This window comes from Rhinatrema bivittatum, chromosome 15 (assembly GCF_901001135.1).
Source record: "Rhinatrema bivittatum chromosome 15, aRhiBiv1.1, whole genome shotgun sequence".
In the NCBI taxonomy this organism is placed as follows: domain Eukaryota; kingdom Metazoa; phylum Chordata; class Amphibia; order Gymnophiona; family Rhinatrematidae; genus Rhinatrema; species Rhinatrema bivittatum.
In genome coordinates this window covers 65,345,059-65,367,098 of record NC_042629.1, presented here as the reverse complement: position 1 = coordinate 65,367,098, position 22,040 = coordinate 65,345,059, and the positions used below count along the sequence as shown (strand labels likewise).

At 43.8% G+C, this 22,040-nt stretch overlaps 1 protein-coding gene across 3 annotated transcripts in view; it reads left to right on the top strand.

Moving 5' to 3' along the window:
• VPS13D (vacuolar protein sorting 13 homolog D) overlaps positions 1-22,040 on the top strand; it is a 273,597-nt gene that overhangs the window by 8,351 nt on the left and 243,206 nt on the right. For all 3 annotated transcript variants that reach the window (XM_029578385.1, XM_029578384.1, XM_029578386.1), the window contains exons 3-17: positions 165-242; positions 673-863; positions 2,285-2,365; positions 3,287-3,403; positions 4,148-4,252; positions 6,425-6,595; positions 8,520-8,620; positions 10,394-10,562; positions 11,062-11,163; positions 11,867-12,065; positions 12,863-13,042; positions 16,429-16,559; positions 18,003-18,078; positions 18,674-18,844; positions 19,484-19,614. In XM_029578385.1, the coding sequence (XP_029434245.1) occupies positions 165-242; positions 673-863; positions 2,285-2,365; positions 3,287-3,403; positions 4,148-4,252; positions 6,425-6,595; positions 8,520-8,620; positions 10,394-10,562; positions 11,062-11,163; positions 11,867-12,065; positions 12,863-13,042; positions 16,429-16,559; positions 18,003-18,078; positions 18,674-18,844; positions 19,484-19,614 (2,003 nt within the window). The remainder of the gene's footprint in view (positions 1-164; positions 243-672; positions 864-2,284; positions 2,366-3,286; positions 3,404-4,147; positions 4,253-6,424; positions 6,596-8,519; positions 8,621-10,393; positions 10,563-11,061; positions 11,164-11,866; positions 12,066-12,862; positions 13,043-16,428; positions 16,560-18,002; positions 18,079-18,673; positions 18,845-19,483; positions 19,615-22,040) is intronic.

Sequence of the window (22,040 nt, the reverse complement as noted above, 5' to 3'; positions counted from 1 at the left end):
TGTGCAGTGCACGTGAAGTGGGACTCTTGCCTCATCATTGATGGTGAGCCAGTTTAACAGTTTTGGAGTCTGCAAGTTTGCCACGTTGCCTCTGTTTTAAGTTCACTTTCTTTGTCTCCGAGCTGCTTATCGCCTACTGTCATTTACCGCTCTTATTGCTACAGGTGCTGTGGAGTTGGAAAACTTACCATTAAAGAAAGACGCTTTGAAGGAACTGGAGTTGCCCTTTGAAGTAAAAGCAGGTGTGTGCATGGAAGTGAGAAACGGGAATACTGGAGCCGAGGGGTGGGGTTCACTCCATCCCATCCATGAAATGTTACTTGCAGGGAATCGCCGTTTACATCCCTCCTTATAATAAGCTGATACAGACCTCAGATTGCTGGTTTAGGCAGCCTTCCGCTGCCTGTGGATCACTGACCTGTCTATTTATCTTTCTTTCTTTTTTTTTCTGATCGGATTAGCTCTGTCATGGGAATGGTAGAGTTCAGTATCCAGATTCATTCAGTTTCTGGCCTTTGCTGTTCAGGGTTGTGCTCTTAGCTGAGATCACCACTGTCCTGTTTTGTACTCATGATTGGATGGTCACCAGCCGTTCCTGTCCTGGTCCTAAAAATGAATGAATGACAGGGGCTCCTTATCTGAGATTCTCATAAAGCTGTGCTCTCATCCTAGGCTTTATTGGAAAGATAACTCTGCAGATACCTTTTTATCGGCCACATGTCGACCCGTGGGTGATCTCTATCTCGAAGCTTCACTTAATTGGAGCACCAGAGAAACAAACAGATTTTGATGGAGAGAAGGAGTTGCTGTTAGAAAGAAACCACAAGAAAGCTCTCCTAAAAGCACTGGAAGAAAAATGGAAGGTAAATTGGGCATTATATGACGTTTGAAAGGGTGCATTGTTGAACTGTTTGTACTTTTGGGAAGACAGTTTCTATTCTGCGATAAGACAAGCCTGGGGCTGAAAGCGGCCATCCTCGATTAGAGAAAACTACCATACAAACATCAAACCGCCTGTAGCAATTCTCAGAACCAAAAGGCTTGCCCAGAAAACTTCTAGAGTCTAAATTATAACACACGTGATAACAGAAACATAAATTGCACAGAAATAGAATCCACACTATTTAGTTAGTTTATATTCCACCTTTCAGGCACTTCAAAGCAGATTACATTAAGGTACTTTAGGTATTTCACTGTCCCCAGAGGGCTTATGATTTAAGGGCATCATTTACTAAGCATTTTTCCCATGGACATAAAATGAGAAAAAACATTCAGTAAATAACATTCTGAGGCCTAGATTCATCAAAATGCTGTAATTTTCACATGGATAAGGCCCGTGATAAGAAAAAGGAGCGTGGCTAACATAATTTCAGAATTACCACATCGTGCGCTATGTTAAAGTAGAGAGAGAGACTTTGTATCACTATAGGAGGGCCAACTAGTAACTCGAGGTGAAGTTTCGGCAGTGGTGTAGGGTTTAGGGGCCAGTTTTACATGCAGAGTGGGACGTATGAACAGCACAGTGCACCTCGGTGAAGATTTGATGTCATTTGGCGTGAGGAAAGTGTCACAAAGATGAAATTTCTATGGTGTTCTCTCACCCTAGCTTGATGGAGTTGATAATGTCCCTCATTTTCCTTAATCCCGCCCCTTTGAATAAATTTGCAGGTGAATGATCCTGTAAATTTGTAGCTGAGGCAAAGGAGAGTGACACAAGGAGTGGCAGCAGGATTTGAGCCCTGACCTGCTGCTCTAACCACTCCGCCACTCAGAGTCCAGTGGGGTACACAAATCTTCAGTACACAAAATTCCCCAAACATCTGAAACAGGAGGGGCTTAGTTTTCCTGTTCTTTGCTTTCTCTTGCTGTCTTGCTCAGTTCTGCAAGTCTTTATTTTTTGTCTGAATTGAGCATGGCTTCCAATGCCCAGCGCTTGCCACTGAGTCACTGGGCTTAACCTGCTGTGTATTCTCGATACTTTTGATGCCACTTGTTGATGGCGTGCTCTGTGTATAAAGGCACCAAAACGGAGTACGTTTGTTTTCATGACAGAAAGGTATAAAGCAGCCCTAAACTGCAAACTTCCTGAGCTCTGGCTGGAAGTGTGCATCCGGGGCCACTTATTTTGGCTAATAGAACCGCAGACACGCGGGCCAGTTTGGAGCTATTCTGTTCTGTCCTCTTCGTGCGCATTGCTGTCTTGCCAGCCTCAGAATTTGCAAGTTAGAAGGGAAAGTGAGCACAGAGTAGTTTGCACCTGCCCTCTTGTTTGTTTTTGTTTCAGAACGAACAGCAGCAGAAGGGCGAATCCTACTGGTATTCCGTCACTGCCTCGGTGGTCACTCGGATAGTTGACAATATTGAAGTAAGCCTGCGTTTACACTCTTTGCCACAGTGCAATCTATGCTTCTGAGATTGTGCTTAAAAATGCTGTTTTCACATACTGTGGTAACTAACACTGTTTTGAGTTGTATAGGTTTCTAAGTAGCAAAACTTTAACCTACTTCTATATTTCAAATACTTTTCTACCTTTAAAAAAAATATATTTTTTTTAATTTCCTTTTTTAAAAAGCTGTATTTCAAAAAATGTACATTCTCTAATCCTAGACTTTTTGTATTGAGGACACCTCTTTATCAAGGACATTGTCACTGACCCAACCTTCATAATAAGGAAGCACAATTTTGTCCACTTCCTGTGGGATAGTTTTATAATTGCCTGCCTAAATTAGGCAAATACCCACATAGGTTATATCACTTTTTCAAAAGTTTCAAAGTTTTGTAGCACTGAAGGGAGCTGGGAGTTTTGGGGTGGGCCCGGGACAGACAATGAATGAACAAGGGGGGGGGAGCAGTACACAGCAAAAAAAGCTTGCACCGGTCCTGTTGAAGATGCAAAAGTTTTGCATGGTAAATATAAACCTCATCCTGCCCTGCCCTCAGGAGTGGACCAACGAAACAAGAGGGTAGGCTATTTAAAAAAAAAGCCGTGAGGGCAACAAAATGGGTTAGACGCCAATAGGTTGTCCAATATGAAGCTTTATTTGGATGGAGACATATTCTTTATATATTGTGCCCGACTCAGGCCGGGTTTCGCCCACAACCGGGGCTGTGTGCTTTAAATCATAAAATATATATGAGTGTAGTGTCACAACGATATTGTTGAATGGTGCTCAAATAAAGCGTGTTCAGTCTCCACTCTAAGCATAATTCAGCCCCTCTATACTTATACTACCTGTTCTGTTACTAGAAGTAAAGATTAAAAAAACATTTCTGTCGTTCCCTATAGTTAAGAATTCAAGATGTGCATTTGAGGTTTGAAGATGGTGTCTCCAATCCTAAACATCCTTTTGCATTTGGGGTGTGCATTAAGAATGTGTCCGTACAAATTGCCGTCAATGAGCCGGTAAGTTCGAGGCTACCATGTATTTCTGTGATCTGCAGCATAAAAAAGTATTGCTTTCTTCTACTCTGTGCTCTCTTTCCTGTGGTGAGTACTGGTGACTCCCCAAGGAAGCTATGGAGCAGTGTGCTTCTGGGTTGCACCCTTTTGGCATTAATGTTCGTTAATGTAATGATCTATGCTCCCTGTGTTGCTCCACATAACTCTACCATTTGCCGTTCTTGGACTTTATATCGCAGCCTGAACACTTCCAGGTCTTTTGATGATGCATCTACAGTTCTGTACTTTTTATCCCCTCTTGCAATATTTCACAGACCCCGGTAGATCTCTGGCTTTTCCTTCACTTCTTGGTAACTGGAGATCTTCTGTGCTTATCGTATGTGCTAGTATAAAAGATAAAAGCAACAAACTATATGCCAGGGGAACTCCTGATTTATAAGCTGAGAGATCTGTTCTCCCACGGGCCCTGGTGACAATGGACAAAGCCCTCAACTCCTTGTGCTCTCAGTTTACCCAGCTGGCATTAGATAATAAGAGAGGTAATCGTATTCTCGCCACCTTACTTTGGAAGCGTCTGGGATTATTGCGAGAAATGTCCTGCTGAATCCTCTCCCTTGGAGGAAGCTGTACGTGTGTTCCTGAAATGTTCTATTTGTCACCGAGCATGTGTTCAGTCTCAGGTTTGCAGCCCTCTGTTTATTGTAGCACAGGAGGACTAAATTCCGTGTTTGTCATCCTTTGCCCAAGGTGGAGAAGTCCATGCGGAAGAAGCAGTTGGAGATTGCCGACTTCCGTATTTACTGGGATGTCGACTGCACGTTACTTGGGGACTTGCCTCCCGGGGAACTGCAGGTATAATGCATGTCATTAAAAAACCAAAAATGTAGTAGAGAAAGAACTGCAGTATTTACAGTTATTGTGCAGTGTAATTGTTTTTCGCTATTCTGTGCTGATGGGGAAAACGCCCACCCTTGAATGGAGAAGTGACTTACTATTTTTATTGGATAGCATCTTTCAGACTTGGTACGTACCATATAAGTGTCTTCATTACATAATTCTGCATGCTCAAAGTGCATTGCAGCAGAAAATTATCTCGCTGTGCAGAAATGGATTCTGGCCTGTATGCAGGATTTCTGTGGGGAATCGAATGGAGCAATAGCACAGCTGGAGGAATATCCTTTTCACCTCCTTTTCGATGGTCGTGAGATTCATGTCGCAGTGACGCTTTTAAAAGAAATTGCATTGGCCGAGCCGGCCCCATGACTCAGAGGCAGTGCAACACTTTCACCATGCCAGAGACTTGGATTGGTTTCTTATGCCCAGTGTCTTCTCCTTGGCCTGGCCAACGCTGGGAAATGCTGTCGTTGCACGATGGCGGCACCTAGTGGCCAGATTTCATTGCACATGTACCGGGTCTCAGAAGCAACCACAACCCGTGGCCTCTGACCAATGAATGTAATGGTAGTGACTGGGCTAGAAGGGTGGGAGGGGAAAAAAACAGACAGTTATGAATGAAGGCTCAGCCCATTGTAAAAGTAGGTGCCAGTTAAGTAGGAATAATTAAAAAAAAAAAAAAAAAAAAGAGTACTTTTTTTTTTTTAAAGAAATGTGTGCATTGCATTATTATTCCTTCAATTGGAATCACCAGTGTTATAAAAGCTGCCCTGAGACAGCTCAAAAGCCTGGCAGCAGATCCCAGCTATCAGCATGGGTCAGCTACATCCTGGATCTTCTAGTGCTGATAGGAGGGAAGCATTCTGAGACCCGGTACATATGCATTTACTCTGATGACTCCTAATATGTTCAATTTTTTGTTCTCTGATTAGCGATTATTGTTCTATGTACACCATATTTATGGTAATTCTGGTTATATGTAAACCGAAGCGATATGTACCAGTACATGATCTTCGGTATATAAAAAGTCTTAAATAAATAAATAAATAAATAAATAAATAAAATGACGGTCTAATTTATTGATGAGGTGGCTCGATTTATATAGGTTGTCTGCATGTCCACTCATGAGCTTTAGTTTTGGGAATATAGTCTTGATATTCTATGAGAGCAGGCATCCCAAAACCGGTGATGGTTCTTTACCAGTTCTTCTTTAAGGATACTGGCTGGAGATGCCCGTGAATTTAATGCCTCCAGTGTCAGTGTATTGGAATCTGGACGTACGTAAAAATGATTTTAAGAAATTAATAAAGCCTATGTGTAAGCCAGTGTCTCTTCAAGTACATGTTATATGTTATGGGGGGGCAACTTTCACTAGACTTCCTGGGTGCAAGGTCCGATTGCCCAGCAGCTAACCCAGGCAGTTTCTCTTTGGAAGTTGGCCACCATGTATACGGGTACAGGAAAGTGTGTATGCCCGTTTGAAAATGTTATCCCTCCTCTGACCTAACCCTGCCTCCTGAAATTCCCTTTTTTTTTTTTTTTCTTTGCAGCTGCCTAATGAAACTTGGCAGATTTATTTAACCATTCAGTGCAGAACAATTTTCAAAAACTTTCATTTGAAAAGTCCCCTCCTCCCACCTAATAATAATTTATGTGGGCAAAGACGTGAACGTAAAAGGTGGACAGTTCACTGCTTAGGCTATATAACCGTCAAGTTGTATCATCTTCTCAAAAGCACACAAATTGAGTAATCTTAGTTGCTCAAAACTTTAATCTCATTTTAATGTTTGCTCCAGCAGAACTGCACCAGAGATGTTCCCTTTCTAGTTACTGTGCCAGTTAAAAATAAATAAACAACTAAATAAAAAGCATTAGGAAATTGTACCAAATTACTACAAATCCAGGAAGGCAGCTGACCAGGGCAATTTTCAGATACTGCAGCGTTTACCTAAGTCATACATTTCCTGCATCCTGGATAAAATGAATTACCCAAGCTGAAAGATGGATATCAATGTCTGTGGGATGTTTGCCCAATCCTAAAAATTTGTCCTCTGGTCAGAATTTCCCTGCATATAAAGCTGAACAAGAAATGTCAGCTTTCTGATAGATGCCGTGTCTTGCAATTGGCAGGAAGCCATGGATAAAAGCATGGAGAGCCACGCTCACCAGTACATCTTGGAGCCAGTGTGCACGTCGGCCCTTCTGAAGAGGAACTGTTTCAAGGAGCCCCTGAGATCGCGACACACTCCACGGATTGAATGTGACATCCACTTGGAAACAATACCTTTAAAACTTTCTCAGGTAAGAGGGATGACAAGGAAGCGTCAAACCTGACTCTGAATCTACTGTGGTCCATTCAGGAGTGGGTACCGGTTTGCTCTCTCACCCAAGTCAACCCGAAGAGGCTAATCCCACTCCTCATTTTGCCCCATTGCATCCATGGAAATGTAGTCCCACTTTTATTTGGGACGTCAAAAACTACATTGCTGTACATGCAGTGGGGAAAAGTAAGGAACTGGATTGACCTGGATGAGATGGCGACCCTAGTTAAATGCCGGTTTTCAATCCAGAGCACCAGTTTTAAATACCGCATATTACACGATCAAATAGTTTCCCACTGTTGTGCTAAATGCACGTGTTCACAGATAAAATACCAGATTTGGCACTTTGGCAGGCTGCTGTGAATACATGTGGGGAGTGTGGGAATTTAAATTCCCTGTACGTACCCGGATCAGTCCAGACGCCTGGGCTCATACATCCCTGCCAGCAGGAGGAGACAGAGAAAAAAAAAACTTGCCTGACCCTGCTCCATAAAGCCTAGTGCCACCTGCAGTTCCTCAGTATTTTCTCTGCCTCTAGCAGATGGCACAAGGTGCTCTACCTGCAGTTCTGCAGGGTTTTTTTGTCTTTAATGCTTTTCTTTTGAGCCTTCCTCCTGGCGGCTTTTGATTTTTATTTTTTTTTTCCTTCGGATTCCTTGTGGGTCCTACCCCGTCCGGTACAGGCAGACGGGCCGGGGGTTGTTCCCGTCTGTGCGCCCGTGGGGTGTACATCTGGCTGTCCAGACCCCTCCCTCATGAGGCCGCGCAGGCGGCTGCAGGCTCTCCAGGGATTATTTTTTCGTTCCCTTATGGCTGAGACTGCCTGTTTCTTTTAGTCAGGTTTTTAGCTCTCAGTGTAGTTTTCCATAAAGTTTAAAAAAAAAATAAAAAATCAAAGACTGTTTGTTTTTTTTCTGACAGCGACTTCCCCCCGGTAAGATCAGCTCCGGGGTGAGGGAGGCTTTCTTTTTCCTTTGAGGGGTTTTTTTCTCCCAACTTTTTTTCTTTTTTCCTCTCGACAGTATTTTTATTTCCCTTCCTCAGCATGACCTGAGGTACCGCGTGTCCAGCCTGTGGCTCGGCCCATTCGCGTCTAAACAGGGCCGGTCTTTGTGCTTCGTGTTTGGAGGGCTCCTCCACCGGCGATGCGGCGTTCCTGCGATTCGGGGGCTATTTTCGGCCACAGCGCTGTCTGGGATACTCCAAGGTCGCGGGAACGGCGGCCATCTTGGATTTTTCGGGAGTGTGGGAATTTAAATTTTACGTGCCACAAAAAGCCACCACTGCCTGATGCTCAGATCCAGATGAGCACCAGAACTCTGCTCTCGGAACTGTACGGCGACAGGAGACATGAGCAGTGGCTTTTAAATGCATAGGAGTTCCTTTCTGAGAACGCGTAAATTGTGCATGCCTCTTCTCCCTAGCTACAGCATGAGCTCCCAAGTCTGGTAATTTAATGGGCAGCTTGCAGGGCATGAATAGTGGGTTCTGCTTTGTGCAGCCCACACAGCACCCTCCTTATCCTCCCCTTCCAGCCTCTGTCTTATCCCCAGGCTAAGTGTGAAGGGGGAGAGTGCGCACTGGCTGTGACTCATTCTGAGTGTTGGAGGAGAGATCTGATAGTCACATGTAAGCAGTCAAGGTAACTAACCAAGCCAGCTGCCTGCATCACACCGCCTTCTCACTTTATAGAGGGAGATGGGCCATCGTGAAGGGTTCATGTGTCTCCATCCCCTCTCTCCCTTGCTTTTTTGGAAGAGACTGGAGGAGCTGACAGTGAGCCCTCTCCATGTCCACAATGTCTGCTCCGTGGAGGCTGATGTATGCCACAGAATGCTTTTGCTATTTTAGGTGTGCCTTGGGCTTGAAAGGGTTTTAAGTTTGTAATTTGTTTTAACTTTAAGGTGCAATATCAACAAATAGTTGGATTTCTAGAAGAACTGGATCGGAAGGAAAGGCAGTTAAAATTCAGAAAATGGAAACCCAAGGTCACGGTAACAGGAAAGTATGTATTTGTTTATTATGATGATATAAAATTGTTGACTAAGAGCCAGATTTGTTTTCAACTGGGTCATGGAGGCAAATGTATCTCATGCACGGTCACTGCAGATATCTTGAAAATCCAACTGGATGGGGGCACCCCAGAGCAGGTTCAGGAACCACTGCTCTAAAAGACGAGGTCACGGAATGAGACTCCTAGGGGGTAGATTCAGGATCCTCAGGTGGTGGATGCATGTAACAGCCTCTCAGCAGAAGTAAAACAATAAGGGGCGGATTTTCAGAGCCCTGCTCGCGTAAATCCGCCCAAAACCGGGCGGATTTATGCGAGCAGGGCCCTGCGCGCCGGGAAGCCTATTTTACATAGGCCTCCCGGCGCGCGCAGAGCCCCGGGACTCGCGTAAGTCCCGGGGTTCTCGGAGGGGGGCGTGTCGGGGGGCGGGCCCGGTCGTCGCGGCGTTTCGGGGGCGTGTCGGCAGCATTTTGGGGGCGGGTACGGGGGCGTGGCTACGGCCCGGGGGCGTGGCCGCGCCCTCCGTACCCGCCCCCAGGTCGCGGCCCGGCGCGCAGGAGGCCCGCTGGCGCGCGGGGATTTACGCCTCCCTCTGGGAGGCGTAAATCCCCCGACAAAGGTAAGGGGGGGTTTAGACAGGGCCGGGCGGGTGGGTTAGGTAGGGGAAGGGAGGGGAAGGTGAGGGGAGGGCAAAGGAAAGTTCCCTCCGAGGCCGCTCCGATTTCGGAGCGGCCTCGGAGGGAACGGGGTAGGCTGCGCGGCTCGGCGCGCGCCGGCTATACAAAATTCATAGCCTTACGCGCGCCGATCCAGGATTTTAGTGGATACGCGCGGCTCCGCGCGTATCTACTAAAATCCAGCGTACTTTTGTTTGCGCCTGGAGCGCAAACAAAAGTAGGCTGTTCGCGCTCGTTTTAAAATCCGCCCCTAATTGAATTCAAGAAGGCCCTGGGATAGGCACAGAGAATCCATAGCTGTGAAGGGAATCAACTGGGGGTCTATGGTACTGCAACTGGAAGTAAATCAGGCACACTAAATAGGATTTGGTGACAAATCCTACCAGTGAATAGTATTAAAGCTGATGTTCACAGGTCAGAAAAACGGGCAGGTTAGATTACCTCAAAGTGTTTATTTTTATATTCAAAGCAGATTACATTCAGGTACAGTAGGAATTTATCTGCTGTTCTATTAAATATTTCAGTTTCAAAAGTATTTATAGTTCTTAAGTTCTATAACTCCAAATTTATTCATTTTAAGTAGTCAAGTTTATATGTTAGTGTTGTGGATTGATTTTGGTATTTGTTTTATTATTTTATGCTGGATGTTGACATGTGGGTTTGGTTTTTTTTTTAATTATTTGAATCCATGTATTTTAGGATTTTAATTTATGTACCTTGGTTTTTTAAAATTTGCCTTGAGCATTTTTTTTTTTTTTTGGAAAGGCAGACTTCCAAAATCAAAATAAAATAATAAATTGAGAAATGTTATTCTGTAAAACTGCTCTGTATTGGACTGCTGTTTACATCTCCACTGCAAACCCAGAAAAGCTCATTGCCTCTTTGTAAATTGGAAAAACTGAACCCACAACAGACCTGTGCTACGGATCGACCCTAACCATGGCCCTACTGGTGGTGTATCCTTTTTTTTTTTTTTCCCCAGTTTTTGCTCTGCCACTGTTTTTTAACAAAAGGCTTCCTAGCCCAAGCTTTCCTGTTCTAAGAATACAACTGAGGAAGCTGGTAACTGGAAAATTTTTGCTCTTTTCAGCTGTCGAGAGTGGTGGAACTTTGCCTTAAATGCTAACCTGTCGGTGATCAGAGAGCAGAGACGGCGCCTGACGTGGGAGTTTGCGTTGCATCGAGCACGTGATGCCGTGTTTTACGTAGATCAATATTACAGCAAACTGAAGGGAACTCCACTGTCTAATGAGGAGGAGGTGCGTAGAACTTGAAGTGTCGTACTTTTAATGGAAGGTTATCACGATAAATTTGCCGTGTTTTTGAAGTGAAATTACTTTTTTTTTGTTTTCGTCCTGGTGGACTGGAATGCACGTTATAGATTGGGAAGACGCACCTCTGCTTTAGGACTGGCTGCTGAGAATTCTGCCACCTACTGATATCCCAGCATAAAATCTGACCGTATAAAAAAGCTTTCTTAAAGATCCATAATAGATTTTAATCACAAGACAGCTGTCTAGGTTGTATGTTTTGGTGAAATATTGGCATTTGATTTTTGACCTCAAGTCTGACGCGCGCATGTTATAAAATCGGGTGTACATTTGTGCACGCCGGGTAGCGCGCACAAATGTACCTAACGCGTGCTCCTTTAAAAATCTGGCCCTTACTGTTTTGTTTCCTTTTTTTTCTGTCTGTGCATCATCTCTTGCCTTTCGTAAGACTCCGGACTTTTTTGTTCATTTCATTTTGCATACGCAGGCTGAAATGGATCGCATTGAAGAAGAGCAGACGATAGAAGAGCTGAAGATTTTACAGGAAGTTGCCCACGACCGATTCCGAAAGCAAGAGGAACTAGCAGAGGTGCGTGGAGTGCAGAGCAGGAATGCAGCCTTATTAAAACAAGGGGGGGGGTCGGGGATGGTGGGGGGGGGGGGACTGTTTTTTCCGGGTATGCAGCGCCGCAAGCTCACGTTGGTTAGTGAGCTGACCCTTACTGTCCTGTGAGTGCAAGACAAGTGTGGGACGGGATAGCATTATTTCCTAGCGGGTCTGGATTGAAAACTTCTTTGAGGTCTATTGAGTGCAGCCTCTTAAAGCTGTCATGATTCTCATTGGGACACCATGGGAGCTGCTGCCACAGAAAAGTGACTGATGCCTTGTATTTCCAGAGTTTTGCTGGTTTCATTTTGTCACTGTCTCTGGGTACCTGTTTGAAGGTGTTGGCCCTTTGGTCTGTCACACCGTAGTGGCTGATGTTTGTGCACTTTTAAAGTGTTAGTGGAGTTGGAAAGAGCTTTTTAAAAATCTTGAAAAAGTAAGACTCACTGTAAAATTGTCGGATTACAAATGTAATTATATTTTTGTAGATGCAGTGAGTGGTGGGAAGGTGTTTTGTCATTTTGTGACATTTGCGGTGCAGCAGCAGGGTTAGGCAGCATGAACTGGTAGGATTGGCCCAGCTGATCCTCTGCTTATTTATGCCAGCCTCGGCAGCATGTTTTTGGTTGAACTGCTGAAACGGATTGTTTGTTTTTTGTTTTTTTTGTTTGTTTGTTTGAAACAGAGCTTGAGAGAACCTTTGTCCGACCTGCGGGGCCTTTCCCCAGCTGCCAGCCCCGAGCAAGGCGGCGGCAGTGGCATGCTGCAGTACCTCCAGTCGTGGTTCCCCGGCTGGGGGGGCTGGTACGGATACTGCCAGGCAGGTGAAGGCGAGCCGGGCAGAGGACAGCAGCAAGAGCCCTGGAATCCAGAGGAGATGCTGGGTATGATGGTCTCTTCAGCTAAACATGGCTTTTCTGCAGTCGAGTAGAGCTTTCCGTTGTGATAAGATTGTATTTATAACTGTGATGTATTAAAGGGAACTTTCCGGCCTACAAATGTGGGTCACGAGTAGCAATTCTCTTGCTTTGATCCTTGCCAGTTTTCCATATTAGCCCTCTTTATGTGCATCCTGAGGGCTTTGGTGGATGTTCCCTAGGTATTAACACAATCAGGGATGATATTTTTGTCCCATGTATCTGAAGACGCAGCCCTCCTGCAATTGTTAGGAAGCCAGCTGAGGCTCAGCAGGGGACTTTTTTGAAACCCTGATTTCTTGTAGCTGAGCTAACCTACATCATGGGCAATAAATGATCAGAATCAAAGCCTTTGCAATGCCTTTAGACCAGCAGGTTGTTACAGAGAAGGAGATTTCCCCAGAGCACGCAGTTTGTCAGCCTGCTCGTAACCAGTTGTAAGTAGTTACTGCCCTGCCTGCTCATCCCTTCTGTCCCCTTCTCCTCCCCATCCCCACAGAGATGATGGGGGGTGATAAAAATCTCACTGGAATTCAAGACAACAGGGGCCGAGCACAGAGGATCCTGCGTGGCGGGGAAGGGAGGTTCATGCTTTTTAATTTTAAACTATCACTGAATGCTTTGATCGGAGGCAAGGTCTGTGCTGATTAAAGTCTTTTTTTTTATCCACCAGAAAACGGTGGCCAGATGCATTTCTCTCTCCGCTTCACAAAGCCTGCTCCGGTTAACCTTTTTTTTGCTTTTGCTTCTCCTTTGGCAATCAGGTGCCGACGAGTTCTTTGACCCCACGGCGGATACGTCCTGGATGAACACCTTCACTAAGAGGGACCACGTCTTTGCTAGGTTAAATCTGCAGCTGCAGGGCGGCACCGTCACGTTGCTGCACCAGGAGAAAGGCGTCCCGCCTGCAGAAGAGACGTCCTTCATGCAGCTGGAGTTCTCGGGTATGGCATTCAGCCGTCGACGTTTGTTTGATTCCAGGGGGGGTCGCCTTGAGTCATTTTCACTCACATTGGTTTCGTCGTCGTCCGATATCTGTTATTTATATCGCATTTTCCAACAGCAGAGTTCAAAGCATGTTGCGTCAGAAACGGGTGAACGCGCTGAGAGAGGAACGTTATGCTCAGGTTTGTTAGTAAATGGGTTCTGCACATTATATCCTTTCACTTCATGTAAGAGATGCAATTGATAGTTCGGGTGAGACGTCAAAACTGAAGAGCCGAGTCCACTCTTAATTACAAGGTTGCTGTTTCCTACCTTCTCATGGACATCATTTGCTGCACCTGTAGATTTCACATTTACATTTTGTACATTAAAACCCATTTAAAGGAGATAAAGTCCTTCTGTTTTAATTCAGCAGGAAAGATCTCGTGCTGTTCAGTTGCGTATGAGCAGAAAATAAGAGTATGGGAGATATTTCCAGTCCAGTAGTTTTATTGGCAGGATGCATTATATTATTATAAAATAGTTGGGGTTTTTTTTTTTTGTTTTTTTGCTGTGCACCGCCATGTGGAGGACAGGGGCCCAACTTTAGCCGTCCAGAATTCACAGCCCCTTAGAAGGGGGGAGGAGGGGAGGGGGGGATGAAATCCCAGCCACTGCACAATGGTGTCCCTCGTGTACGTGCGCACCGAGTTCCTGGCCAAGGGCCATCACTGCAATGGCTGCGCTAGGGGTGGATATGAAAATAAGGGGAAAATACCGCTTGAACGAAGGCTCGGGATCCAATGGAGCTGGAAGCCCGGAAGAGCAGGAGGAAACTGCCAGACCCAGAAATCACAATTTAAAAAAAAAAAAAAAGCTTTTTTTTTTTTTTTAATTAGAAGCAATCCTGCCCATTGGGTTGTGTGCATCAGCAGTCTGATCTCTTAGGGAATCCGTACAGCTGATGGAAGGAACCATGAACCGAGAATTTGTTGCTGTAACCAGTCGGAGACGCTTTGCAGGGCTGCAGTCTTACGTTCTAGAAGTACTGACCCAGCAGTCTGGCTTTCTTCATGTTACTTGTACATCTGTCAAAATTCACCGTTAGCAGCGCGCCTTGAAATGTCGCACTCCTGTAACTTTATAAAGAAAGGCTGAAATTGTTCCGGAAAAATATCTTAGGAATTCTCACATAGAAACAATCTTTAACGTGACCTTTGGCTTTAAGGTCCATATTCATTAAATGTTGCCTTTTTAACAAACGTTTGGATCCTTGTAAGATCAAGTGCTGTGAAAGCACGTTGTGAGATCGGTAAGCTGGTTCATCACTTTTTATGTTAACTTTTCCCTCTTGTATAAATTGTGAGCTTTACTCTGTAAATTCATAATTGAATCCTCAGACTGCTTTAATAAAATATCTTTTGCTAGAATTAGAGGGAGGTTAGACTTTATAGCTTGAATATTGTAGAAACAGCTAATTTGATGATTAGTTTAATAATTTATTTTATTTATTTAGAAATTTATGAGCTCTCCTCTGTCAGCATTTTGAGGCGGAGTACAAAAAGACATTCATAAATAAAACATAAAAATGAATATATCAATCACTTAAAAGATAAAAGCCCTAAAACATCACTTAAAACAATGAAGCATAAAATCAGAAAATTGAATTTTAACATAAAAAAAAATATCAAAAAAGATAAAGATGTTTATTAGTATTTCTGTACTGCTCTCTGCCATAGCTCATAGTGGTTTACACAAAAACATTCATAATATTACAGCTAATAAAACAAAGAGCTTGATTATATTGCCTTTCAAACAAAATATCAAAGTGATTTATAATTAAAATTATATAACATTAAAGTACATTTCCTAGCATGTAGCCAGATGGACTCAGGACCAATGGGTTATATGCTCCCTTGCCAGCAGATGGAGACAGTCGGGTTTCAAAGCTGACATCACCTTAGATAGACCCCTGCAGTGACCTCAGCCAGGCTGCTGTCCCCCCCTGCCCCCCCCCCCCCCGGCCCACCCCTTTCATCGAATCTGGCACTTCTGCGCGTATCAGGAGATACACGTGTGGCCGGGCTGTTTTTAAAATGCGCTCGGCTCACACAAGGCCCAGCCACGTATCTATCCCTTGGATTTTACGTACACTGGGCTTTGAAAATTCGGGCGACAGTGTTTATCCCATGCCTCTTTGAATTCTTTGACTGATTTTGTCTTCACCACCTCCTCTGGAAGGGCATTCCAGGCATCCACCACCCTCTCCGTGAAGAAATATTTCCTGACGTTGGTTCTGAGTCATCTTTCCTAAGAGTTTGATTTCGTGACCCCCTAGTTCTGTTGTTTCCAACGGAAAAGTTTCTAAGTTCGTGCATCATTAAAACCTTTTAGGTATCTGAAGGACTATATCATATAATAATAATATACCAATTACATAACACACATTAATCATTTTATCTAGTATAATGTTTAACATAAAATAATACCAAAACAAATGTCCTGTTTTCATGCTAAGGATTTATATGTACATCTTGTAATTTTTTTTCCCTCTCCCTGGACCTTATGAGTGGCAGGATAGGTATATTGGCTAATGGCCCTCAACTAGACACCTAATAATTATGCTACTGCTTTTGGCCTAGGGTTTGGTTGACCACTTAGCCTGGGCGTAGGTTTTGAAATGTCCTGAGAAGCATTTCCACAGTTCTTTACATAGAGGAATTCTGGATGTCTTGGTGGCGACGGAACATTTTAAGGATCTGGCAGAACTAGGGCACAAAATCAGCCAGAAATAGGCGAGCCAGTTTGCTTGCACGGTTTTTAAGACAGTATATCTGTTATCCAGGATTTTAATTTCCTGCGGCTTCTGGAAGGAAGGCAGTTCCATGGGAAAACAAAATTGTGCAATAAGCATTACGGGGTTTTTGTCCAGTCCTTAAATGTAGCCAGTTAGCCTGCTGCATCTAATGCCCTTCAAAGCTGCTTCACATACTTCATTATTGATGACATTGCACACTCATGCATGTAGGGCCAAAGAGCATACTCTAGACTAGGATAAGGAAAATAGGTTTCCACTAGAAAGTAGCAAATATTTAGTGCCCATTGTATTGGAGTGATTGGCTCTTTCTGTTTGTTCAGCATTGATCATCCTCCATTTTTCCTGTTTGCAGCCACTTTTGGACTCATATTTTCCCCACTCCGATCTCACAGCATAGATTAGAAAAGGATCTCATTTTGCAGTTAGTAATGTATGCCGACCAAAGTTGATGTCATGTATGTTGCATGGGAGAAACATGCAGCCTGTGTTTCTCATGTAAATTGCACAGGACACAAGTCTTCGGTGAGACAATTTTGTGTGTGTGTGTGTGATGCAGCAAAAATACCAATATTTGCTTCTGTTCATCAGGTGTAAAAATCCGAGTGGAATCTCTTCCCCGCAGAGATTCCTCACTGCTCTTGGTACAACTGGGCGGACTCTTTCTCCGAGATCTGGCAACACAAGGGACCATCTTTCCTGTTCTCGTCTCCCCGAATCCTGTAGGTAACACTTAACTGATAACTGCACCTATGATTTATCAAGACTTTCATTTAGATTATGCAATGGATGCCAAATGCCTCTAATCAGAAAATTCCTAAAAATACTATGTAAACACCAAACCAGCAAAAAGGGTGCAAATATTTGTTGCTGTATAGTTTGTCCGGTATCTAATTAGAGAGAGACATAATGCACCTATAAGGCTAAGACTTCACTCGAGATGTATACTGTTTTTCATATTTTAGTAATTTTTCGAATCAGTTTAAAAAGACAATGTTATAGAGATGTAAGTAAGTTCTTAAGCTTTCTTCAACCTTGTAAAACAATTTAAAGTCCGATTAAAGTGCAAAAGAGTTCTTAAAACCCTCTCCAAGATTTATATTATTGACGGCTAGGGAGTGTTAAACAAAGAATTTGGCTTAAAGACAGCCCAAGCAGCTTGAAATATAGTAATATAGAGAGGGTTTTAAGACTTCTTTTGCACTTTAATCGGACTTTAAATTGCTTTACAAGGTTGAAGAAAGCAACCTGCAATTGTCTGGTGTTGCAGGCTTTTATCTCCAAATAAAGCATTTCAAATAACCACATCATTCTCTTGCATTAAAAGCAACAAAGTAGATGTCTTTCATTTTATCATGAAACTTAACAACATACCTTTTTAAAGTAGTGTCAGACTAGATGAAAATATTTTAGTTTAAGAAATGAGCAGATTCCCCTTTCAAGATGTACATGTAACTTTTGGTTTTCCTTCATGGAACTGAAGGAGTAATGATCCCAGGGTACCTGCTGATAAATGCATTGTAAGCTGGCTTGGTGCACACTCCATTTATAAAATGGATTGTATTTAAAAAAAAAAGTAATGCATGATATATTAAAACTCTGATGTGAAAATCACCCATGAAGGCTGAATTTCTGTAATGCTGTTTTTGTGTGTAATAATGCTGACGGTCACCGGGAGACTCCATCCATTGACTATTAAGCACACTTCTTGCACAGTTAAAATACATTTTGTGTCAAACCTCACATTTGAACTAGAAAATAAGTTTTACGAGCTTCCCTCACAGGTCGCAGGCACTCTCCGGGTGCTGCAGGTCAAGAGGGATTAAAGGCGGCAAGCAATTTTATGTTTTTGTTTCAGTACCTAGGACAGAGCTTCCCAAACATAGGCAATCTGGTTCTCAGGAGATCCACAGTGACAGGTTAAACACTAGATCTGAACTGTGTGGGGAAATAAATTGTACTGCATATTTATGTGAGCCAGTTGTGTCCTATCATTATTTCTCCAGAACACTTTATAACTGTATTTATAACAGAGTTCTGCAAAAATGTTCAATATACTGATCTGATTAAGAGTAGTTACTAGCAAGTTCTTACTTGTTTTTATCTGTATAAATGTAATTGTACAGCATAGGTTGATGTCACCTGTTGTTTTGTTCTCCTATTAGCAAAAGGAGGTTGGAAGTGTTTCCCAGTCTACCAGTGTTCACACAACAGCATCTGACGCAGCTCATAGAAGTAACAGTAAGTTTGTTTATTGGTGGAAGGAGGGGCAACGGGCATTTACTAACTGGATGACGAGCGAGTCCTAGCAGTTCTTGTATAGATGTTCTGCTAGTTTTTTCCAGTAACTGTTTTTCGGTTCATGTGGCCTGATGCAGAGAGCATAGATCTCAAAAGCTAGTCACAGTCCAATATAAATGTATTGCCTACAAATTGATTGTTTGACTCTTAGTTCTGCGTATTCAAGGGTATTGGCATGGCAACTGCAACACTTCAGGTGTTCGTGGAAGTGAGAGGGACCAGTAAGTGCAGTGGGATAGAAGGGACTAATTTATCGCTTCTAGCGTCTTCAGAAACTTTGAGTAGATACCATATAGTGCTTGTGAAATATTTCCTTATTTTAATTATACCAAATTGCTAGCCCACAAATGCATTAAGATGTTTATTTTTTTGTGAAGCACTGTGATTTGTGTGGATACTAAATATGTGAAATGCATTGCGAGGTGTGGCAGACTCTCTTAGCTTTTGCGTGGCAGGCCCATTGGAAGTTATTGCGTATTTTCTCTAGGGTCTGGCACATTTTTGTGGGTTTTTTTTTTTTTTTTCTTTCTTGCAGCTTCTGATCCTGACGCTCCAGTGTTCGAAATGCTGTACGAGAGAAATCCGGCACACAGTCACTTTGAGAGACGCCTTGAAGTCAGCACCAGACCTCTTAACATAATCTACAATCCACAAGCCATCACCAAAATTGCAGATTTCTTCTACAAAGGAAAAGTTCACAGCTCAGGTTAACTGATCATTTTCTATTTTGACTCCCCCTTCCTCCTCCAATCAAGAACCTCCATCATTGCTTGGCTTGGCCAGAAACCACTGTCAGACTTTTATGCATTTCCCATATACATCATGGGATGACTCAGCGGGTAACGATATCTATTCATTCTTGCATCCCTCAGCCATAATAATCGGTTATCATGGAGCATCAGGAGGTTGTGGTACCGTAAGAAGAGTATTGACAGGGCCTGATTTAGAACAGGGTTTCTCCTATTTTATGGCTATAAAAAAAACTTTTTATAAATTGGGCCCAGGGTTCCTTGAGTGCTTTTCACCCTTAATAATCCCTCAACCTCCTGCCCTGTATTCCAGCTATGAAAATCTATATTTGGGGAAGGCAAACAAATTTTGGAATCCAGGCAGTGCTTTCCTTAGCTCCTTACTATTTTTTTTCTTCTCAGTTTCTGTAATTTTTCATTTGATAGGTTCTCTCATTATCTATAGTGTTTGACTGTAAGCATGGCTCACTCTGAGAGAAGTATATGGGGGCAAATTTTCACGATTGCAAATCCGGTGTGCTGAAATCAAGTTCTTTCTTTGATCATTTGCATCTGTGTTTTGTAAGGGCAATCCTAACACCCCTCTCTTTTTACAGGGTTTGGGTATCAGTCTGAGCTCGAGCTGAGGGTGGCAGAAGCTGCTCGGAGACAGTATAACAAACTGAAAATGCAGACGAAGGCTGAAATCAGGCAAACCATTGATCGGCTGCTGGTAGGAGATTTCATTGTAAGTCCATCTTCAGGAAACAAGTAAATTTGTTCTTCATTTTAGCATTGACTCAACTTTTTTAACCTATATGAGCGTGAAAAATACTTAATGTCTTCTTAAAATGTATTGGTAAAACTGCACCCACAAACTCCTGTGTGAAATAATAGAAGAACTGTTGTATAACTGATGACATCTCAGTTTGGGTTTCTATGTTGAATTTCATACAGTAAAGGGAAATCAAATGTTATGAGCTTCGGGCCTGAGTTTTATAGAAACACATGAATTGACAGCAGATAAAGACCACCTGGCTGTTTTTCCTATTTGATCTCCAAGCATTACCTGGGCTTACCTATTGCCTGGCTTTTCCCATGGCTTTTTGAATTCCAGTACTGTTTTATTGCCTTCATCTCTTCTATTAAGAGACAGGAGATAATTTATAAAAAAAATTTTGAAAATTGCTACTTTTACATGCATAGCTCTTTTGAAAATCTACTCCTTTCCTAGCTTGTAGCCAGATGGACTCAGGACCAATGGGTTATGCTCCCCTGCCAGCAGATGGAAACGGAGTCAGATTTCAAAGCTGACGTCACCCTAGATACACCCCTGCAGTGACTTCAGCCCTTCAGTATTTCTCCGTCTCTAGCAGATGGTGGACATACCTCTCCCTATGGGGATTGCTGTACTTTTTGGAAGGAGAAATTCTACATTTAAACTGGAGAAAAAATTGAGCCACGCTCTCCTGCGGTGATACTAAAGGTTCCTCCCCCAGTTGTGAGAGTTCTTGAGACGATTTCTGAGATCCCTCAGAGGTGTGCCTTAGTCTGGTAGCTGGTGTGGATTTTGCTGCTTAAGCAGCTGAAAGGCAGTGGGTGCAGGAAGCTGAGTGCAGCAGTGACAGCCAAAGCCCTCTCCCGCTGCAGCTGAGACCATCTCTTTACTCAGCTGGTAAGCAATGAGCCCAGATAAGTTTAAAAAAAAAATAAAAAAATTTACCTCCCGATTCAGAGATGTTTGTAGGGGTTTTTTGTGAGACTTCCTCTGGTCTCCTTGCTCGGTGCGCCATACCAACGTCATTCCCGATCCCGTTGGGGTAAGGTGAAGTGGGCTTCCGAGCAGTTTGAGTAGTCTCCCGGGGGGCTAGGCCCCGCTTTAGGCTTGGTCGGCACACCACGTGATAGGCTGCATGCCGTATTGCCCTTCATAGAACATAGGTATGTGCAGTGCATTGGCTCTGTGCACTTGCTGCATGCATCACGTTGCACGCGCACAAACTACTAAGCGCAGAATACAAGTAAAGCCAGGTGCACGGACTATGCGTGTGCGCGCCTCGCCGCGTCCTGCCTAGGTGCTCGAAATCTGTGTGCATAAAATTTTAAGCGTGAGCCGACAATGCACAGTTATCGCTGCCAATGGCTCCAGCAGCCAAGAAACAGAAGAGCATTTCTCTCTGCGCTGCTTGTCATATTAGGCCTTCACACTCTGACCTGGATTCCAACTTATGTCAGCATTGTGAGGAAACACAAGGAGAGTTGGCCTCCCTGGACTTTGCTAAGCATGGTGCCTCCCATTCAGAGGATGGGTTAGCTACAGTCTTAACTGGAAGTACCCCGGATCTGAGTATCCCTGTGACTGGGTCATCCATGGGAGAGGGAAATTCAGTGGCGCTTACCCCAGTACTTCCTGGGCTAGGCATGCCTTCTCTTGGGTGGAATTTTTCCAGGGTCTTCAGCCTTTGTACAGGCGGAGTCTGCTACCTCACTTGCCCCTGTCTGGATGGAACCTCAGCCGGTAAGACCTCCCATTCCTATCAGCAGATCTAGAGGCATGCCCCGCCTCACCAAGGGTATCCCTGGCAGGGACCCGGACGGCATAGATGAAGAGGAGGATACGGATTCCTTGGAAGATAGGAAAATTCCCCCTGGCTTAGAACCATATTGGTTACGGTTTTTTCCATAGAGACGAATTGCCGGCTCTGATTTCTCAGATCCTGATGATGCTGGGAGTTCCTGGGGCAGACTCTATGATGGAACTGAAGAAGAATCCCATTCTGATTTCCCTACAGAAAGCCTCTTGCTACTTTCCAGTACTGGAAGCCATCCAGGAGTTGATTGACCTGGAATGAGATGCCCCAGAAGCAAGTTTTAAAGGGGGATGAGCATTAGAAGCTCTATACCTACTGGATCCGGCAGCCAGAGAACATTTGCCTTTCCCTAAAGTGGATGCGCTGGTCTGTGCCATCTCTAAGCGAACAACTATCCTAGTGGAGGGAAGAGCAGCCTTAAAGGATGCACATGATAGGCGGATGGAGTTTATCCTTAAACAGGCCTTTGACACAGTAGCAATGACCTTACAGATTGCTTCTTGTTGTGCTCTGGTAGCTCGTTTGTGCCTACTCCTCTTTCAGGAGGTGGATGACTCAGGGGTGAATTCCAGAGTGGTTATGG